This window comes from Macrosteles quadrilineatus, unplaced genomic scaffold (genome assembly GCF_028750875.1).
Source record: "Macrosteles quadrilineatus isolate MER2022 unplaced genomic scaffold, UCM_ALF_1.0 Scaffold_1__1_contigs__length_201487025, whole genome shotgun sequence".
In the NCBI taxonomy this organism is placed as follows: Eukaryota; Metazoa; Arthropoda; class Insecta; order Hemiptera; family Cicadellidae; genus Macrosteles; species Macrosteles quadrilineatus.
This window is the reverse complement of record NW_026542594.1, coordinates 99,995,408-100,014,246: the sequence shown is the minus strand read 5'-3', so window position 1 is coordinate 100,014,246 and position 18,839 is coordinate 99,995,408. Positions and strand designations below refer to the sequence as shown.

The 18,839-nt window shown below is 35.4% G+C and overlaps 1 protein-coding gene across 1 annotated transcript in view; it reads right to left on the bottom strand.

The window, feature by feature from the left end:
- LOC128996820 (ubiquitin-protein ligase E3B-like) overlaps positions 1–12,033 on the bottom strand; it is a 72,510-nt gene extending 60,477 nt beyond the window's left edge. The window contains exons 1-4 of the mRNA XM_054422346.1: positions 11,863–12,033; positions 11,149–11,317; positions 5,878–6,027; positions 537–636 (exon numbers count right to left, since the gene is read on the bottom strand). Of these exons, the coding sequence (XP_054278321.1) occupies positions 537–636; positions 5,878–6,027; positions 11,149–11,306 (408 nt within the window). The 5' untranslated portion in view covers positions 11,307–11,317; positions 11,863–12,033. The remainder of the gene's footprint in view (positions 1–536; positions 637–5,877; positions 6,028–11,148; positions 11,318–11,862) is intronic.
- Between the last annotated feature and the right edge of the window lie 6,806 nt (positions 12,034–18,839).

Sequence of the window (18,839 nt, the reverse complement as noted above, 5' to 3'; positions counted from 1 at the left end):
TCATTCCGCACGAGCCGCAGGCGAGTGCGTAAACATTGCTCTCGTGTGCAGCAAAGTGCTACTTTGCCCACTAGTTACACAAATAACTATTTTGCCATATTTCATAATTAATTAACAAAAACAAAGCTAGAAAACTAAATCATTTGTATGTAAAGATAACCTCTCAAAAACGACTTCAAAAAAATAAGTAAGTACAAGTAAAATTATTGTTCTTTTCGGAATCCACTTAAAATTTTAACTGCTTTTTTTGTTTCAATAGGCCCTACCATTTGATTTGATACTGACGGTATCAATACTTTAGGGATTCGATATTGTATCAATACCAAATCGGCTGCAAGCCAGTATCGGAACGTCCCTACTAATTAGCAAAAACAACTAATAAATAACATGTTCAAAAATTAGACCTATTTTTCTAAATTATGAAAAAGTTTCACGTTTGGTTCTATTTCAATTCAAGGATTTATCTCATTACACAATTCATTTTTAAAATTAAACTGCTCAATTCAACAAGAATTATAAATTAGGGCTTTATTCACCTTGATGTGTGTAATCCATGAGATAGCATGATCCTTACTCAGAGCAACTCCTACATAGCTGATTTTAGCACTCTCTGAATCCAAACTGAGCACCAAGTACCTGAAAGTACATCAATGAAAAATGAGTGTGTTTTCATACTAACATAGAACATGAGAAACAAAAGTGAATATAGGCTACTTAAATAACATTGTTGACATTTTACTGCCAGCAAGAGTCACCTTAAAAGGTTGAGTGCGTAGGGCAAGAATTCTCATCCCACGATACAGGCACCACTGGCACGGGGCGGGAAATGTCGTTCTTCTTGCATAACAATAACCTTACTTCAGTGTGAGCTTAGCCTCGTACGGGGAATGTTGTTTCCGATCACCACTTATTGTGCCAGTTTTATAGCCTACTTTAATCCAGTATAATTCGTTTTCAGATACGACTATTTTATCAGTGGAATTGATTGTTCAAAATTTCGAGTAGTGTGGGGTTTTGGCTTGGATTTAGTTAAATGGAATGGAATAATGATAATAATTACTGCAGTGAAGCATTGTGGAAGGAACCTAACCTCAAAACTGTGCTTGACGCCTTTTTGCAAAACTTGTTATGATGTATCTGGATTTTCCGTCCCTGCTTTTTTCCTTCATTTGGCAAAACTGAGTGATTGCTGTTTAGTGCTGCTATATTTTGGGTTCTTGTAAAACTATGTCCAAACTAATGAAACACAGTGGGCCTACACGTTATTGAGCAGAGCGAAGCGAAGCTTTTTGGGATCGACTTCAAAGCAAACTTTTGAACTCTTTAACTCAATAACGGTGTTCATTTATATATTAATTAAACTATTTTAATTAATAGTTTTAATTAGTTAGACATTCTCAAAAACTATCTGATATTTGTAGAAAATTAATACGAGTAATGAATGCCCGAAACGCACGCACAACTACTTTTGGCAATGTTTTGAATGCAAAACACTTGCTACAAAACAATGCATAATCATGTTAAATGAACAAAATTTAACAAAACAAACATTATAAGGTGACAACTATTTGTGCAATTCTCTCAAAACAGCCAAGTCTTTAAAAAGTTAAATTGATTAAATAGATGTATTATATCTATAAACGTTGTTTTTATTAATTGCTTTGTTGAATACAATAAAACCTGATTGCTCCGCTCAACTGGCTTTCACTTCTATGAAAGCAGACTTAGTAATAAGCCTGTCCTACTGGATGAAACTAAATTTTAAAATTTTTTGCACTCATCTAGCATTGGCTGTTCCCGCTATCGGCCACAGCCGACCATCGCACAACCACGGCGTTGTTAACAGACTGTTTTCTTTGCCACTGCTAGGTAAAACTGCAGTGAGTTATTATCATATTTTCTTCAAAGTTAGTTAGGACGTGAGGACTGAGCATAGGGTTACCTCCTCCTCTGTAGGCTTATCTTGAACTAAAACATCTAATTTATAATGCACACATGTTTTGCTAGCTTAAGCTAATAAAGAAAATACCCCCGCCACAGCAAACCTGCAGACTAAGCAATTTTCATGTACTTGGCTGGATTTCTACTAAAAATTCCCTGAAAATTGTCATTTATTTCCTGTTTAAATTACATTTATTTTAATAAGTACCTAGGTTTGCATCTACAGGTAAGGTATTGAGGTGTGTTTTTATTGAAAAGTTATTATCTTAGTATAAAATAAACAAAATTTCCAAATTTGATTTAAAAAATATCTCCATAAACAAGCCAAATCAAATACAGTTTATTGGGAATTTTTATGTTTTTAGAGTCAAATATGGAAAAAAAACAATTTTTACCCCATAAAACCCCCACAAACCCTCGTTGTTCCCATAGTCCCATCATGCTGGTTTGCGAACTCGTTCGAATAAACGTAGGGTTACACGTTTGTATCAAATTGCATCAAAATCCGGATCAATTTTGCTTGAGTTATCGCGCTAACGGACATATATGAATATGAACGGAGAGTTTTTTTGGCCTCTGGGGACCTCAAAACAAAAAAGGAAATCAGTCCCGGGTCTAGGTCTTACCATGAGACCTACGGTAATAGCTTATTCCCTATATGGGAAATTCGCTAAAAATCAGTAGTCTAATAACTGAGTCTTACGATTTAAGAAGAAAAACTTTGTTGATCAGAAAAAGTAGACTTTAACAATGTGAATTAGGCCAAAAATTAGTGTGCAAAACATCTATCTATCTATATATTAATTACATAAGCCGATTCTTTGCGTCAAAATTGTGGGCGACTGGTGAATTTCACAATAGTGAAATTCCCCAAGTTTTAACACAAAATTAGATATAAGGTCAAATGTTCTCCATAAGAATAGCATTAGAATCCATTTACTGCTGATTTAGTGCGTTTCGGGCATTCATTACTCGTATTCTTGAAGATAGGTGTAACAAAACTTGTCTTCAGGCAGTGGGGAAAGATACCCAAGTGCAAAAACCAGTTGATGTATACTGTCAAGTATACACTATATATTTAATGACATGACTTTAATATTTAATTTGGACTGTGATAAAAATAAATTGAGCTCTGATATTTTAGTAGAATTTAACCCTTGACAATTGTAGTGCATTACTAAATTAAATTTACTGTAAGTATCGCTGTTTTTTAATGAATCTGAGCTAATATTACTCTGAGCTTTTACACTGTTGAAATTGTAAAATTTGTCTAGAGCTAGTTTAGCAGGCATTTGGTCTTTGTCAGGATATCTTAGTTTAAAGACAAATGTAAGCTATTATCTAAGGAGGAATCTACATCTATCACCTGATTGCTCTCACCACTTGACACAACACATTTACTCTGCTTTTTGGCACTTGACACTGATGGTTTCCTCTTCAACACCTCATTGTAGTTGAGATGACCAGGAACCGTTCGGGAGCCTGTGGAGCCACTACTTCTATTGCAGAGGGATGTTGTTGTGTTGAGGGATGCTGATCCGGTTATAACTGCTGTTGAGGGCTACTAGGTGGTGATTGTAGCTGAAGTTGAAATTGATGTTGTGAAATCACTTCTCTTGATTGTGATACTTTTTGTAATTCTTGTCGAAGTTTGAGGGTGAATTGGGGATGGGAGAGTCCATGATGGAGAACACGCTGAGCTCCTGGTTGCATGTTGGTGACAACTATGACCGGTACACCGGTGATATCATGAAACTCGCTTATCTTCATGGCAAAATGCTCAATCTGCACAAGATCTCGGACACACCCCATTGGGGAGCAGATTAGCACTCTGAAGCTCTTGGTCTTAATATTGTCTGTCAGATCTTTGAAAGCAGAGTTATAAGCATCCAGTGTGGGTTTGCCGTTGAAGTGTTCTTTGGTTATAAGGCTATATACCGTTGCTTGTTTAGGATTGGTCCTTTGGCATGTCAAAAGTTTGTTATGCCATCTTTTAAGTCAGGCTTCCCAAAGTGTTTCCTAAAAGCCACGGCCACACCCGCAGTAAGTGAACTTAGAAGAAAATATAAGTAGTAGCTACCTCTGGTCAGAATAAAAAAGTAGGTATAGTTAAAATTTAGTTTGTAAATAAAATAAAAGTGTAAACATTGAGTCAGTTAAATTTTTAAAACTGTACCAGTATATATTAGGCCTATATCTGTATAAGTTTTTAAAACCTATAAAAATCCTGATCCAAACATTTGTTTATCAGTCCAAATTTCTAAACAAAAAGCTACCATATCAAAATTATACCAAATCATTTAGGCTATACATTGTAATGATCCTTTTGTTTCCTTGAAAATAAGTAATTTCCGTAAATATTTTACTAAACTATTCTCATAAGCATAAAACTTTAGAATCTTGGGAGCAGAACCTGTACCTCTTAACCTCTGCTGTTTCAACTGTCAAATTATAGTATTTACAGCCGACTTCAATTAATATTTTTAACTATTTACATTCTTCCAAAATGTAAACATTGAAACTTTGGAAGCCCATGGGGCGTAGCCCAAGGGAAATATGATAACAGGAATAGGCCTATATGTTAACCAGATATATAAGCTACCTACATACAAAATTTTATTTCAATCGGTTCAGTGGTTCTTGCATTATAAAGTAGCAGACAGACACACAAACACACACCTTCTAACTTTTATATATTAGTATAGATATATACAGGGTTGGTAAAAAGTGTGGAGACCCCCTGTTATTTTTTTAACGGCCCATACTAGAAAAACTAAACTCGGCACACCATTATGGCATGTTATGAAGTACTTTTTGAACATAACCGCCACTTGGCGTTCATCCCCAAAATGGGGGATTTTGGGGGAAACTAAAAAATTCAAATACAAAGACCCATCGAGTGACCCCTCATTTTAAAGGTCCTGGTTAAAGAAAACCAACAACGCAAACTAGAGGTCTTTATCTCAATCCAGTAAAAAATGGCAGCCAATTGAAATTCTCATAAAAGTTCCCAAACCCAAAATGGGGGATTTTGGGGAAAACTCAAAAATTTTAAATGATAAGCCCCATCGAGTGACCCCTCATTTTGAAGGTCATATTAAAAGAAAAGTAACAACACAAACTATAGGTCTCTTAACACAGTAAAATATGGCAGCCAATTGAATATAAAATTGCAAGTTATTTCCAATTTCTAAAGATTTCAATCAGCTTCCATTTTGTACTGGATTGAGATAGAAACCTCTCGTTTGCGTTGTTAGTTTTCGTTTACCAGGACCTTCAAAATGAGGGGTCACTCGATGGGCTTATCATTTAAAACTTTTGAGTTTCCCCCAAACCCCCCATTTTGGGTTTGGAAAGTAAGTGGCTATTAGGCTTAAAAAGTACTTCATAACATGCCAAAAAGGTGTGTAGAGTTTAGTTTTCCTAGTGTGAGCCGCTACAAAATTTAAAGCAGGTCTCCAGACTTGGAAAGCTGTAAGTTAAATTGAACTTCTGAGAATTTCAATTGGCTGCCATTTTTTACTGGATTGAGATAAAGACCTCTAGTTTGCGTTGTTGGTTTTCTTTTACCAGGACCTTCAAAATGACGGGTCACTCGATGGGTCTTTGTATTTGAATTTTTTGAGTTTCCCCCAAAATCCCCCATTTTGGGGATGTACACCAAGTGACGGTTATGCCCAAAAAGTACTTCATAACATGTCATAAAGGTGTGCCGAGTTTAGTTTTTCTAGTATGGGCCGTTAAAAAAATAACAGGGGGTCTCCATACTTTTTACTAACCCTGTACATATGATTTTGAACGGATGGTGTTTTGGCCTCTAGGGACCTCAAAATGAAAAATTAAATCGGTCCCGGGTCCAGGTCTTACTATGAGTACTATGGTAATAGCTTATTATCTATATGGGAAATTCGCTAAAAATCTAAAAAATTTCCTTACTTGCACAATTTTTCAAAGCGTTCCTTGTCTCTTTCTTTCTTCCAGACAATGAGATAACGTTGGATGATACGATACATGTAGAAAGATGATTTCAAATCAGTGACCTTAACATCCTCATGGATAATTTTCATCTCATTGTCGTATTCTTGCCTATAAACAACAGACAAGTTTGTGAATAGTGGATGAATTATGGAAATTTTTTGGCCCTAACTAGAAGAGGTATAGTTGGGTAAGTAAATACTAAATAGACTATTAATATTAAACCCAACTTGTGTGGATGGGTGTTTGTCGATTCCGTCATTCGACAAAAGTCAGTGCTTGTTATTTCCCGCTACACATTACAACAAACAGACTGCTCGGAAAAAGAGAAATGTGTTGGCACCTCTACTCGGAAATTGGCAAATACCAACATAAGTACGGTAACTCGCCACTGTCAAATATTCAGCGCTTGGTAAATGACGCATCTGCTATATAACTTTACACACTGCACCAAGCAATTTATCACAGGAATCAATAGTCATACCCTAACAAGCACTGACAATGTATCGTGACAAAATTTGTGTGACATATTGAAGTCATAAAGTCCAGATACAGCTTTCGTCATTATAGTTAACTACTTAATATCTGTTGCTTGAAATAAATGTATACTGTTGCTTGAAATATAGTATCTGCACCCTGTCTATAGACAATGTCTGTATCATCACACTTTCCTAAAAGAAGATATAGTGATTAAATAAATCTTTCAGAAAAATCCAGCATATATAATCTAATACCGGTAGGCCTATTTTAACTAGATTAAATAAAAATAATACTTTTTTCTGTAAAACTACGAAGTACATTCAAAAGATAAATTCCATTTTGAAATAAAAAATATTAAACACCCCCTCCGCAGCAAGCCTGCAGACTAAGCCAATTTCTATTTGCCTGATTTGAAATTCAATTACTGTATATATACTAGTGTACCTGCTCGAATTTGAGCAATTGCTAAGTATTACAAGCGTTGTTATTTTAAAACGAATAACAGTCATAATTTCTGAAGACTTTAAAAGATTCGATTTAAAGATTATGGAATACTCAAGATGTACATAACAGATCGATACAATCAATATTTCTTGTAAATATCTTATCATTTTTCAAAAGCTGATCTTGTTTTTTAGTGTTTTCTACAAATAGGTAGCCTTACTCATAGGCGCATTAGGTTGTCCTTAACCCTCCGAGTGTTTTGTGTCGATTTTTCGACTCACAAACACTGTTTACGGCGAAGGCTCTATGACTGACAAAATCGGATTGAACTGGATCGAGTTAGGTATCGTTTTATTTGGCAGATTCTAAGCTTTCTTCCGAGGTCTGTCTCTAAGAGCTTTTTTTTTCTCGAGCCGATCATAATTGTAGCAGACAGCTGACGTGCGTATTTGTAGACAGCTTGGTTAACCTCGCACCGATGACTGATGTGTTTTATTACGTTTATCATTATTTTAGTGTTAAAAATCAGAAGTAGTGATATACGTGATGTATTATAAGAAGATTTAAGTGATTTTGAAGGGCTGGTTGATGATCCTGAAGAAGTAGGTAGTGATATTGATGTAAATTATCAGCCAGATTCTTAGCTATGGTTCTAGGCTATGCATTCTTAGCTAAACGCTATGTACTGAAATCTGTTTTTTGCCCATAACTTATTTATTTGCAAATCTACTTCCTTATATTATTATATATTTGTAACCCTCATAAAATTTAGAACAAAGTGGCTATTTTCAAATATTTATAGGCCAATAATTTATAAAATTTCATTGAGCGCAAACTTTTTTTTTTGAAAATTTTCCAAAATATTTTTTTTACCTAAAAAATGTTTTTGAAACAAATGTTCCTTATGTTTTATGTATAATATTGAAGCCCATAATTTTCCAAACAAAATGGTATATAGAACAGTACAATTAACATTGTTTTTAAGCTTCTCAGATCCGTTTTAATAAAACCTTGCAAATGCGCAAAAAATAGGCAAACATTAAGGCCAAAACTAGGGACACTCGGAGGGTTAATAACGATTATAAATTTTGACACCTGAAGAAAGCTCCCTGAGAGCTGAAACTGCAGTAGTGTAATACTACTCCAAGGATCACCATTTAAGTTTAAGGTATTTAAACCATTAATTAATTAAATAAAGTGATTCGGAGGCTAACATCATGAGATTATAAATTTAAAAAAAAAAAACATTATTTCTATTTCTTCTCCTTGGTGGTGTTCTATTACTTTCCTATGTTTCCATGGTTTGAGAATTGGCTCTTTCAATGATTAATAAGAAAAGCAGCACAGTGTTGATTCCGTTTTCTTTTTGGTATGTAAAAGTATCCAGGCTATCTCACTTTTTCCCTTTGTAATATTTACGCCAACCCAAATTCAAGTAGTAAATATTTCATTTTAACCAAGTCAGTAAATGTTTGTAGCATACTGTTAAATTAGCAAACATATTGACTGTTTACAATTAACATATGTTCTTCTCCTCACTTTTAATTTCTGACAACAGCTGGAGTTTCATAACAATGTTTGTTTCCAATGTTAATCTTATGGAGAAATACGAAACTTTAGAGGACCCCAGGGCCTTACTCTCTAATTATTTCCCTAAAAAGAAAGTTTCCTGCACAACTTCTTGTTACGCTCTTTCCAATGACACCAAAAACTTGTCAATCGGTTCAGTAGTTTCGGAGGAGTAATTGTCACAAAATACCTGCTTGCGTATTAAATAAGTATTAATATAGATGCCAACCCCATACGAAGGACGGGTATTCTGCTAGTATAATTATATAATTGTTTTGATTTTGTTGTTATCTATATTATTAATATAATTTGTTGGATGATTTTTTCAGCAAATCGACCCCTAAATATTTATTTTATTAGGTCTCTTGGTTATTGGGTATCAATTCAAAGCTCTGATTAGTCTTATCCTCTTAAATGTGCCTTTTTCGGGGTTGGATGATATCCCTTGAAAGCCTTTTGTAAGTAAAATATTTTGTAAGTAAAGGTAAGTAAAATTAGTGCAATTAACAGGTACTGTATCTATATATGGGTCAATGTCCCAGAATGGAATAAGTTATGTCTCAGGTATAAATAAAAAATTAAACTGAATAAAAAATAATTAAATGTGTGTACTTACTTATTTACCTTATTTCCCAATAATATATTCCTTTATTTTAGCAATTACATGCATAATTTAAAAGTTTTATAGGTTACAGACGCATATTTTCAGTCCGGGCACTTGTCTCCGGTCACTAGCCTAAACATCAAATGAGATGTTAAATATGGAAAAACTCTAAAAACACGACAGAGCTTTGAATATAGGTTATACGTAATACTTATTATTCGAATAAGTCATCTGTTCAATCTTACAATTGGTCGGAATATTAATTTTTTGACCTAATACGTCAGTCTCCAAGTGCCACCGAGATATGGACTGTGAAAATGACGTAGCCCGCCAAAGCAGCAAAAAAAGTTGTAAAGCGTGGCAAATCGTCCCAGCCTTGTGAGTACCTTTGTACAGTTGCTGTGAGTTGAAGTTTTTGCCAGAAGAAGTGTTGATTTAGAAATTATAATCAAAACAACAGGCAAGAAACACATCGTACCTTAATTATGTTACAGTTCGGTCACTCACACTAATCTGATATATTCCAATAAAACTGGCAAATCAAACGTTGGACTAGCTGTAGAATTGTGCACAGAGCATAACCTGAAAATGAGGCCTAGTCTCGTCAACTAGCCTAGGAGCTATATAAATAAATATAGTAAGAATACAGTCCGGTCACGTTACCGGAGCTGTTTTTCCGTGACCGTAATATAAAGCCGAAATGTATAATAAACGCAGGTTGCGTTAATTTTATTATGTCATTTGATATTCTAAATTTAACTAACAACACAAATATTAAACTTTAACTAAAAATAGTTTAAAAAAAACTAAATTGTTATAAGAAATTTGTTTCCAAAATATCCAGGTAAGTTATGAATGAATTTCCGTTTTAGTTCTTTGTTACTTATATATTTAATATTTGTCGTTTACGATTCTATGGTCAGTTTTTAACCATATGTAGGCCTAAGCTCAAATATTCGCATAACAGGATGGACGCATACTCAAAATCTTAGTTTTAGTCACGTCGGCGGAAGCCCGGTCACGGCGGCGACAGCCCGGTCACGGCCGCCACAGCCCGGTCACGGTACCGATTTATAAAAATTAAGAAGAATGCATTGGTAATTATTTTTTTTTTACAATAGGTAGTTTGTAAACTAATTATATTTCAATGTTACTAAACTTTTTTCAAATACAACTATAGGTAGCCTATATTTAATTAACTATGATGGATTCTGTTGACTTTTAAGAGGAGTTTCTATTTAATTTCACCTTTATTAATCACTTTTCATGAAAAAAACCAAAATTTAGTCTTATAAAACTATAAAACCTGTTGAAATAGTGTTATTTCCTAATTATCAATGAGTGAAAATTTAAAAACGTACGTTTTCATGTCCCTGGCCTTTTACTTCGTAGATACTGGATTTGTACTTTATTATTATGTACCTAAGCTAACCAAACCTATCCTAACTTATCAAACCTATCCTAACCTAAAATCACCTAACCAAACCAAACCAAACCAAACCAAACCTAACCTAACCTAACCTAACCTAATCAAACCTATCCTAACCTAACCAAGCCTAACCTAACCGATTATTCAGCTTTTTCGTCCTATCTCCGATGTTTTTCATCGGATCCAAAAAATCCAAAAAATCGCATATTCTTAATCTACACAATATTCCGCATATTTTGAGTACCCACATGACATATTTCGAGTAAAAAAATTTTTTCCCGTTTTTCTCTTTTTCGGTAGCCTAATTTCCGGTATTTTCCGAAAAATAAAAACGTCATTTTCGGATTCAGCGTGAAATTTAGGTCAGTAAGGAAAAAAATTTCACTTTTGCGAGTAGTCACTACGTCGGAATAATTAGCCTACCCAAACTTGTACCAAAAGCCATGAAAATCAAAGGAGTTATGCCTACGGTAAAAAAAGAGTGTTGATTTTTTTTTCAAGTAAATTTCTGTGCTGTACCGTTTCCTGTAACTTACTTGTAATTTTTTATTTCAAAATGGAACTTACTTTCCAAACGTACCTCGTAGCTTTACAGCAAAAAGATATAGGCCTACCTACTTAATACTTAACTCTAGGCATATGACTTCAATATGGCCACACAAACATTGCTTTGCAAACTTAAAATTACAAATCGTATTTAACTTACAAAATTAATTTAGTAAAGTCACGTCGTGCTATCCATCCTCGGATATGTGCTTGAATTGAAACCGCAGCATTTTCTCTGCGTTTTTCCAGTGCTCTTTCCTCCCTTGCAGCTTTGGTTTGTTCTAAAAATGTGCCTTTTTGTGATTCTGGTTTAAACATTGTGTGACAATCTGGAAAAGACAACAAATTTTCTTTTTTGATCAAAATGTTAGTAGGCCAAGGTACAGTGACTATGAAATAACTACATCAATTTGCCAAATTAATCAATATATATCCATGACACGCAAACTACAAAAGTTTTATTTTTTTCATTAAACTTAAGGAAAACATGGGAATTTTTATTGTTTAGTTTTTTGGGAATTTTCTCTGTTACCTTCAACCCTACAAAACCCTATTGATAAATGGAAATTGATTATAACAAATAACATCCATCGATACGATAAACTAGTCAAAGCTCTGTCAAGTTACATTGGTCTAATGCAGTAGGCCTACCTTGAACCTAGGCTGTGTTCCTTACCTGGCAAGTTTTTGGTAACTTAGCCTATTCAAAACTACGGCAACAAAGAATGTACTAATTAGTCCTATAATTCATACACCACAGGAACAAGATCCCTTAAAACAAAGAAATAAAGAATAATGTGGTTGAAAAGTCTTAAGACATAAATTGAAGACAGGTAGCCAAGATTTAAAACAGAAAAACTTGTTTAAGGCCTACCTGGCACACTAATATTTCTGTGATTACTGTTAATTAGGATTTTAAAAATTTAGTTGCTGTTGCTAAATTTAATAGCCTAAAAAGTTGTGTCAATACTTATTTTTCATTTGAAAAACAAACGCATAATTTAGATAACACTAATTCTCAGCCATTTTGTTTTGACATTAAATGACAGACAAGACAGAATTCACGAAAGTAAATAAATACAATGAGAATGAGATTTAGGAATGGATTGAACAGCTGTGGCCATATATGACTAAAAAAGTACTGTAGATATCTTTTCTAACTGAGTGCTCAACGGCTGACTTGGAGCTTCACCATGCAGTTGTAAAACCTAGCAACTTGTTACATTTCATCTCTTGTAATTGCTTTGGCTATTTTATTTCACACTTTCGACATATTTTTTGTCCCTTATAGAAAATGTGTGATGTAAAAGAAAAAATACATTTGTGCTAAACTAGCTTTTTCATCTACCTATAATCTATCAAAACCAAAACTTAATTATAGTACGATATACAATTACTATGAACACATAATATAACAACACATTATAACATAACAACACATAATACACATAATAACCCAAAACAACACTAATAAACACCATAAGTGTACAATGCAGTTGTCTGCTTGCAAACTTGAGCGAAACACGAATACTAAGCCAATAATTTTGGATAATATAACCACGAATTGAGTGTTCCCAATGGGCTTGGGTTTGCATAAAAGGGATGTCTACTCGCAGTACTTTACCCCTTTTTCTGGTTTTCAAGCTTTGCCCGCCAGCGTCAAGGATGAACAGTCCTTTGAGATAACTCTAAGCCGTGGTACTTGTGTGAACCTGGCAATAACTTGGCAATAAGTAGTGCGCGCGCCACAAAAAATCTATTGCTGGCCGTTTTGCGGCAAAATACGTCCGCGATGCATATTACCGATGATGCCAACAGATAGAGGACACTTTAACGGACACGACAGTATCAACATTATGTACCTGGGGAGTAGTATAAGGGGGGTAAAATCGGCAAAAAGTAGTGCGCGCGCTACAAAAAATCTATTGCTGGCCGTATTGCGGCAAAATACGTCCGCGATGCATATTACCGATTATGCCAACAGATAGAGGACACTTTAACGGACACGACAGTATCAACATTATGTACCTGGGGAGTAGGATAAGGGGGGTAAAATCGGCAAAAAGTAGTGCGCGCGCTACAAAAAATCACACCAATAGCCGTGGTTCAAATCAAATAAGTTTTGTCTAAACTGAAGCAAAACTCAACATATGACCTACAGTCTGGCACGGAATCCTATTCCTAACAACCTGCATTAAGTTAAGTTATTAGGATTCATTTCATAATCGACTTCAAACTCATCTGGGAAATTCATATGGTGAAAGCGTGCACCAAGCAAGCAAGGGCATTACATCCCCTCAGGAGCATCTTTAACTGTGGGTTGTAGGTTTGGGGCCATGCAGCCGGCGGCTGAATTGTGGTTCACAATCCACTATAAACTGTAGGTCAATTAGTTACCATTGGCTGTATGACCTATTTAACAGTTCTGTCTAAGGAACATGTCTGCCTTAAAGTCATAACAAACTACAAGATCACGCCACTCATCACTCTCATCTCCATATTACTTGGCCTAAAAATACCTATCTTCCCATGGTCAATTTCAGTAAAAAGTAAAAAAATAAGTATTTAGGCTATACTTTTCAAGTATGCCGAGAGCACAGAGTCGTGAGATGTCTGAATAAAGGCCAACTTGGAGTGGAGACGTCAGACGTGGGGGTTCTGTAATCTGTATGTACACACAGCAAACGAGGTGAGGATGCTGGGTGGATAAGAATTGGTAGACAGGACAATAGTAAAATAAACTGTATCGGCAATAAATCTAACACGTACTGGGTTGGAAAATCAAAAGCTGTAGTAATTTTTAATCCGTAATTGTACAGCAATTGGTGTACCATTGACTATTTATATATACTATAATATAGTCGATAGTTGTACGCTTTTGTTTAGTGTATGAATCTGAAATGGTACATATCGGACCACAGGGCTTTTCCCTACGCGAAGTTTAAATTTAGCAATTTAACATGGACCTTATGGGTTAATTGGTTGCCATACCATTATTTGCATGATAAAAAACAATAAAAGGTAAACAAGAATGGTGTCATACGTTTCTTTATTTTTTATTGGTAGGTGGAATGCGTTACGCACTTCCCGATACGTTGAGCGCGCCAGGCACCTCCTGGAGCGCCCGACGTGCCGGGGGAGTGTGGGACTCCTACAGGTCTCCCCGTAGTATACCCACTAAACCACCTACCTCCCTGGCAAAAATCCCTGTCCATGATCCCAGGAGGGCGGTCGCAGCGTAGCAGGCTGGTGCTGTGCTGCTTGAAGATCTTGCTGGGGTTGTCATCTCTGGAAGGGGTCTCTCAGGCTGGGCGGCGGATGACACGTCGTGTTCCACTGATTCTGGGGGACTTCATCCATCTTGAAGTTTCCTTCGTCGTTCAACCGGGGAGGCTGCTCATCATATGTTAGTCAGTGAATCATTTATAATAGCACATTACAAATACCGTACAGAGAAAAAGGAAATAACAAAATCGTATTAAGCATGGAACATTTACTACAAAATGAGTAACCAATAATTAGTGTCGCCTGAATTAGACTGCTACATCATTGACTTTAAATAATCCAAATAGCCATCCCATTTCGTGGGGTCCCAGTTTATCGACATCCCAAAAGATCGACACTGAAATAGTCCCACAATGTCGACAACTCAAAATGTCGACAGTGTCGGTAATATGGGATGTCTGTAAAGTCGGATGTCGGTTATGTGGGATGTCTGTTATGTGGGACGGTTGTGTAAATTTTCCCACTTTATCGACACGCAAAATGTCGACAAGCAAAACAGATCGACAAAGAGCGGGAGATTCAAATTGAAGGTGAACAGCTCTTGCTGAACAGATCGGTTGAGTATAATGAGAATCGTTCTTTTTTTTAACTCCGAACGACTTCTATTCACGGCGCTTGCAGTCTCCTTCAAATTTGTCAATGCTATATCAACTATCTTGTGTATATAATATGTGTTCTGCCGTTTGAAGGCTTTACAATAATTTGACATTTGTCACACTTGTATTATGATTCATTATACTGTTTTTTTTTCGTGTAAGAAGGTACCTTGTTAAAACTTGCTACCTAGGCCAAACTTAGCTTGAGGATGAATACCAAAATACCCATCCATCAAAAGTGTTTTCAATCATAAATTTTTTTAAATATACAGGGTGTTCATTTGAAAACTTTCCATATCTGTTGTGTGCAAAGGTAAGGCTTTAACACTTGTTTGTTCTCATTTCCCCCTAATTTGGACATGCAAAATCCAATAAAATAATTTTTAATTTTGAAAAATGCCCCAAAAGGGCCCAATTTTGGGGGGGTAGGGGTGCTTTTTGAGAAATTTTCAAAGGTAAACATGGGTTGTGTGATACATCAATTTAAAGGTCTAATCACCCCGATCATTTTTGTGCAAAAAAATTTAATTATCTTTAACCGTATTTACAGGGTGGATCAAAACGTTTTACAAAAGGACTTTGAAGTTAACTACCGTAATACCCTAACTACTGAACGGAACAGCGCCAAATTTCTTTCCAAGCTTATTCATGAGCTACTCTTTAAGATAACTTGTAGTAAGGGCATGTTCCATGTTATTTTCTAACTATAAAAAAAATCTCGAATTTGAAGAATAAAAGAAAGCTGAAAACTCAAAACTGTTAAATAGCAAGCTAGGCCTATAACAAATCTTCTATATATATAAAATCCAATGTATGTTTGTTTGTCCTTTATGGACTCCGAAACCGATCGACAGATTGTAATGAATAAACTTTCAGTTATTATTAAGCATTATTCAAGGATGGTTTGTGTGAAGTTTGGTGCAGATCCGTCAAAAGGGCTCCGCCCCAGTGGCTTTGGAGTTTCCCATGTTAACCTTCTGAGTACTCATATTTAAATGGAATTAAAGATTCTTAACAGCTGGTTCAACTAAAGAATTTAATTCTATGATGTTCAATAGCATTAAGAAATTAATAGGTTTACCAACAGGGTGCAGCACTATTATTTTTTTTTTCAATTTATTACAACAGCTAATTTGCAACCAAAAGGTGAGTGAGCGTAGCGAACGAACTTCAACCAAGACGTGATTGAGCCATGCGAACATGCTCATCTTGAAAATGAACGAACATTTGACATAAAACCACATTAGGACAAGACGACGTCTGTCGGGCCAACTAGAAATATATAAAAGAAAGTTGTGTTAGTTACAGCGTTTATAACTAGAAAACGACTGAACCAATTGGCATGAAAATTTACAGGGATATTCCTTAGGTACTAGAATAACATAATAGCCTGTTTCCGTTTCAAAAACCCTTAAGGGTAGCGTCCTAAGGCCATTGCAGTTTACATGTTAATCTTATGGAAGAATGTTTTATTTTGTTTACTATGCCATGTTTGTCATTTCTTGATTAAATTAAATTAAGGAAACAGCTGTTGTAATGATAACCTAATTTTTAAAAACAAATCTATGCATAACAAAATGAGAGGTATCAAATAGGTTTCTATTCCATTTGTTTTTTACGAATATTTGTTGTCAAATGTAAATGCCTTGATTGAGCTCCAATATTGGCTTAAAAAGTGGAGGATAAAAGTCAACGAAAACAAGTCCAAACATATTGTTTTTACTCTGAGAACAGAGTACAATCATAGACAAATAGAATAAATATATACCGTCAGCTGTGCTGCGGTTAGCATAAGTTCTGGCGTCTACCACTAGGTTTGCCGTGTAGTTACGGCGCACACCGCTGTAGCGTCTGCTGGTAACATACGGCTCCTGCGCTCTTCACCTGCAGCGGTGTGCGCCGTAACTAGACGGTACTCCTAGCGGTGGGCGCCGGAACCTTCCTTTGACAGTCTATATTTATTCTTTTTGTCTATGGTACAATCCTCCAGTAACCATTAATAATATGTAGCCTTAACGGAGGCAGACAGTGTAAAATATTTAGGTCTAACTCTTGACAAAAAATTAAATTGGAAATCTCATATCTGGTGCAAAGAGACAGCAAATGGAATTAAAAATTTGTAAACTCAATTGGCTACTAGGTACGAATTCAAAATTATCATTGGCTAAGAAAATTTTACTGTATAAAATTATGATCAAACCAATTTGGACATACGGAATTCAACTTTGGGGGACCTCGAGCAAATCCAACATCGAAATTCTTGAACGATTTCAGGCTAAGACGCTGAGAAGAATTGGCGCACCTTGGTTCGGTGAAATCAGTGAAAGAAGAAATTACAGACCTTAGCAAAAGTATCAAGAAAAATTAGAATATCATCCGAACAGTCTTGCTGTTAATCTGCTGGACAATAGTCAGTGCATTACCAGATTAAAAAGTGTTGTGCATGTGCTGGACCTAAGCTTCAGATTTCTGTAAATATTTATGATTGATCCAATTTTTGGCAAGACTTGTTGATGAACAGGTGCTTGCTTCCTGACATTGTTTTGATAAATGTTTTACTTATTGTTCTCATATTTGTTTGAACAGATTGTAGAATAAATTCTGATAAAAAATGTAACTGAAGGCAAGTGAGCGCAGCGAACGAGCTCATCTTGAAAATGAACGAGCATTTGACATAAAACCACATTAGGACAGGACGACGTCTGTTGGGCCAGGTAGTTAAATATAATGTGAAATGTCCTTTTTAAACAAACATTTTACGTATTTGAGTTTTCTTTCTATCTCTTACCGTAAAAATTGCAGTAGAAAAACATAATCTTCTATGGTAAAATTATAACTAGTTGTCTAATAAAGCACATTGCATTTGCTCAACGATGTAGTAGGATTAATTACAAATTGATCAACTACTTTTAATTGTGTCAGTTCATCTTGGACCATTCATCCTGTCCCTTTGTCATTGGTAACTGAGAGTAACTGGAAAACTTCCTAATTTAATAATTTACAGCTATTATGACTTCAATAATCTCGTTTAAGTGACTAATTGAATGATATACGGTTTAACGAAAAATAAAAGGTGTTTGTCAAATGACTTAGAATAGGCTATATGAGTTCCTGTTAGGAAATGTAAATTAATTAAAAATGTTAATCTATTTCGATTAGTTTATTTAAAAATCTAAAGATCAACTGTTGTATGAAACATTTGTACATATTCATAAACAGGCTGCTATTGCCGTAATGTCTTATTTGAACCGTTTACCTATTAACTTTTACCTAACCCGCCATGTTAAACTTCCCTATCCTAAGCGTGATGTATACAACTTCCTTACTTCTCGAGTGATGTAAAGTATCAAAAAACTCACTCGGTGATGTAATGAAACCCATTTAAATAACATTGAGTGGATAAAACTCTATGGAGCCAACGACGTTTAACGCTAGAAATCAGCTGTGTGCTTGAATTTTATTGTTATTGTTATGTTTTGGAGAATTTTCCTAACCTAGCTTTTGTTTGTAAATGAACCTTACTGTTATAAGATGAGTGAAATGGGTAATGAAAAATATTGTTCGTAACCTCCTGTATATTGTTGGGTCAGGTAAAATCTTGTACGTTACACGTTACGCAAGAGCGTGTTTACATCACTTAGGTAAATTATGCAACTTTCACCTGCGTGATGTAAAAACGCTCTTACTACACTTGTAATGTAAATAGCTATTACACTTATTGTAACTAGCTGTTACCCACGGGCTCCACCCCGTTTTACTACATTAGTATTAACAAAGATTACATATGCTACGCAAAATAGATAATGCACCTTTCGGCAATTTTGTGCCAAGTCGTTTTTGGATGGGGCCACCTTCACGTAGTTGGGTGGTCCCTCAACAGAGTCGCTGTGTCAAGTCTCGATCTGCATTACCATTCAAGTTCGGGTGAGTTCGGTAATGTTCGCGTGCTCGGGATTAACTTGCCTGTACG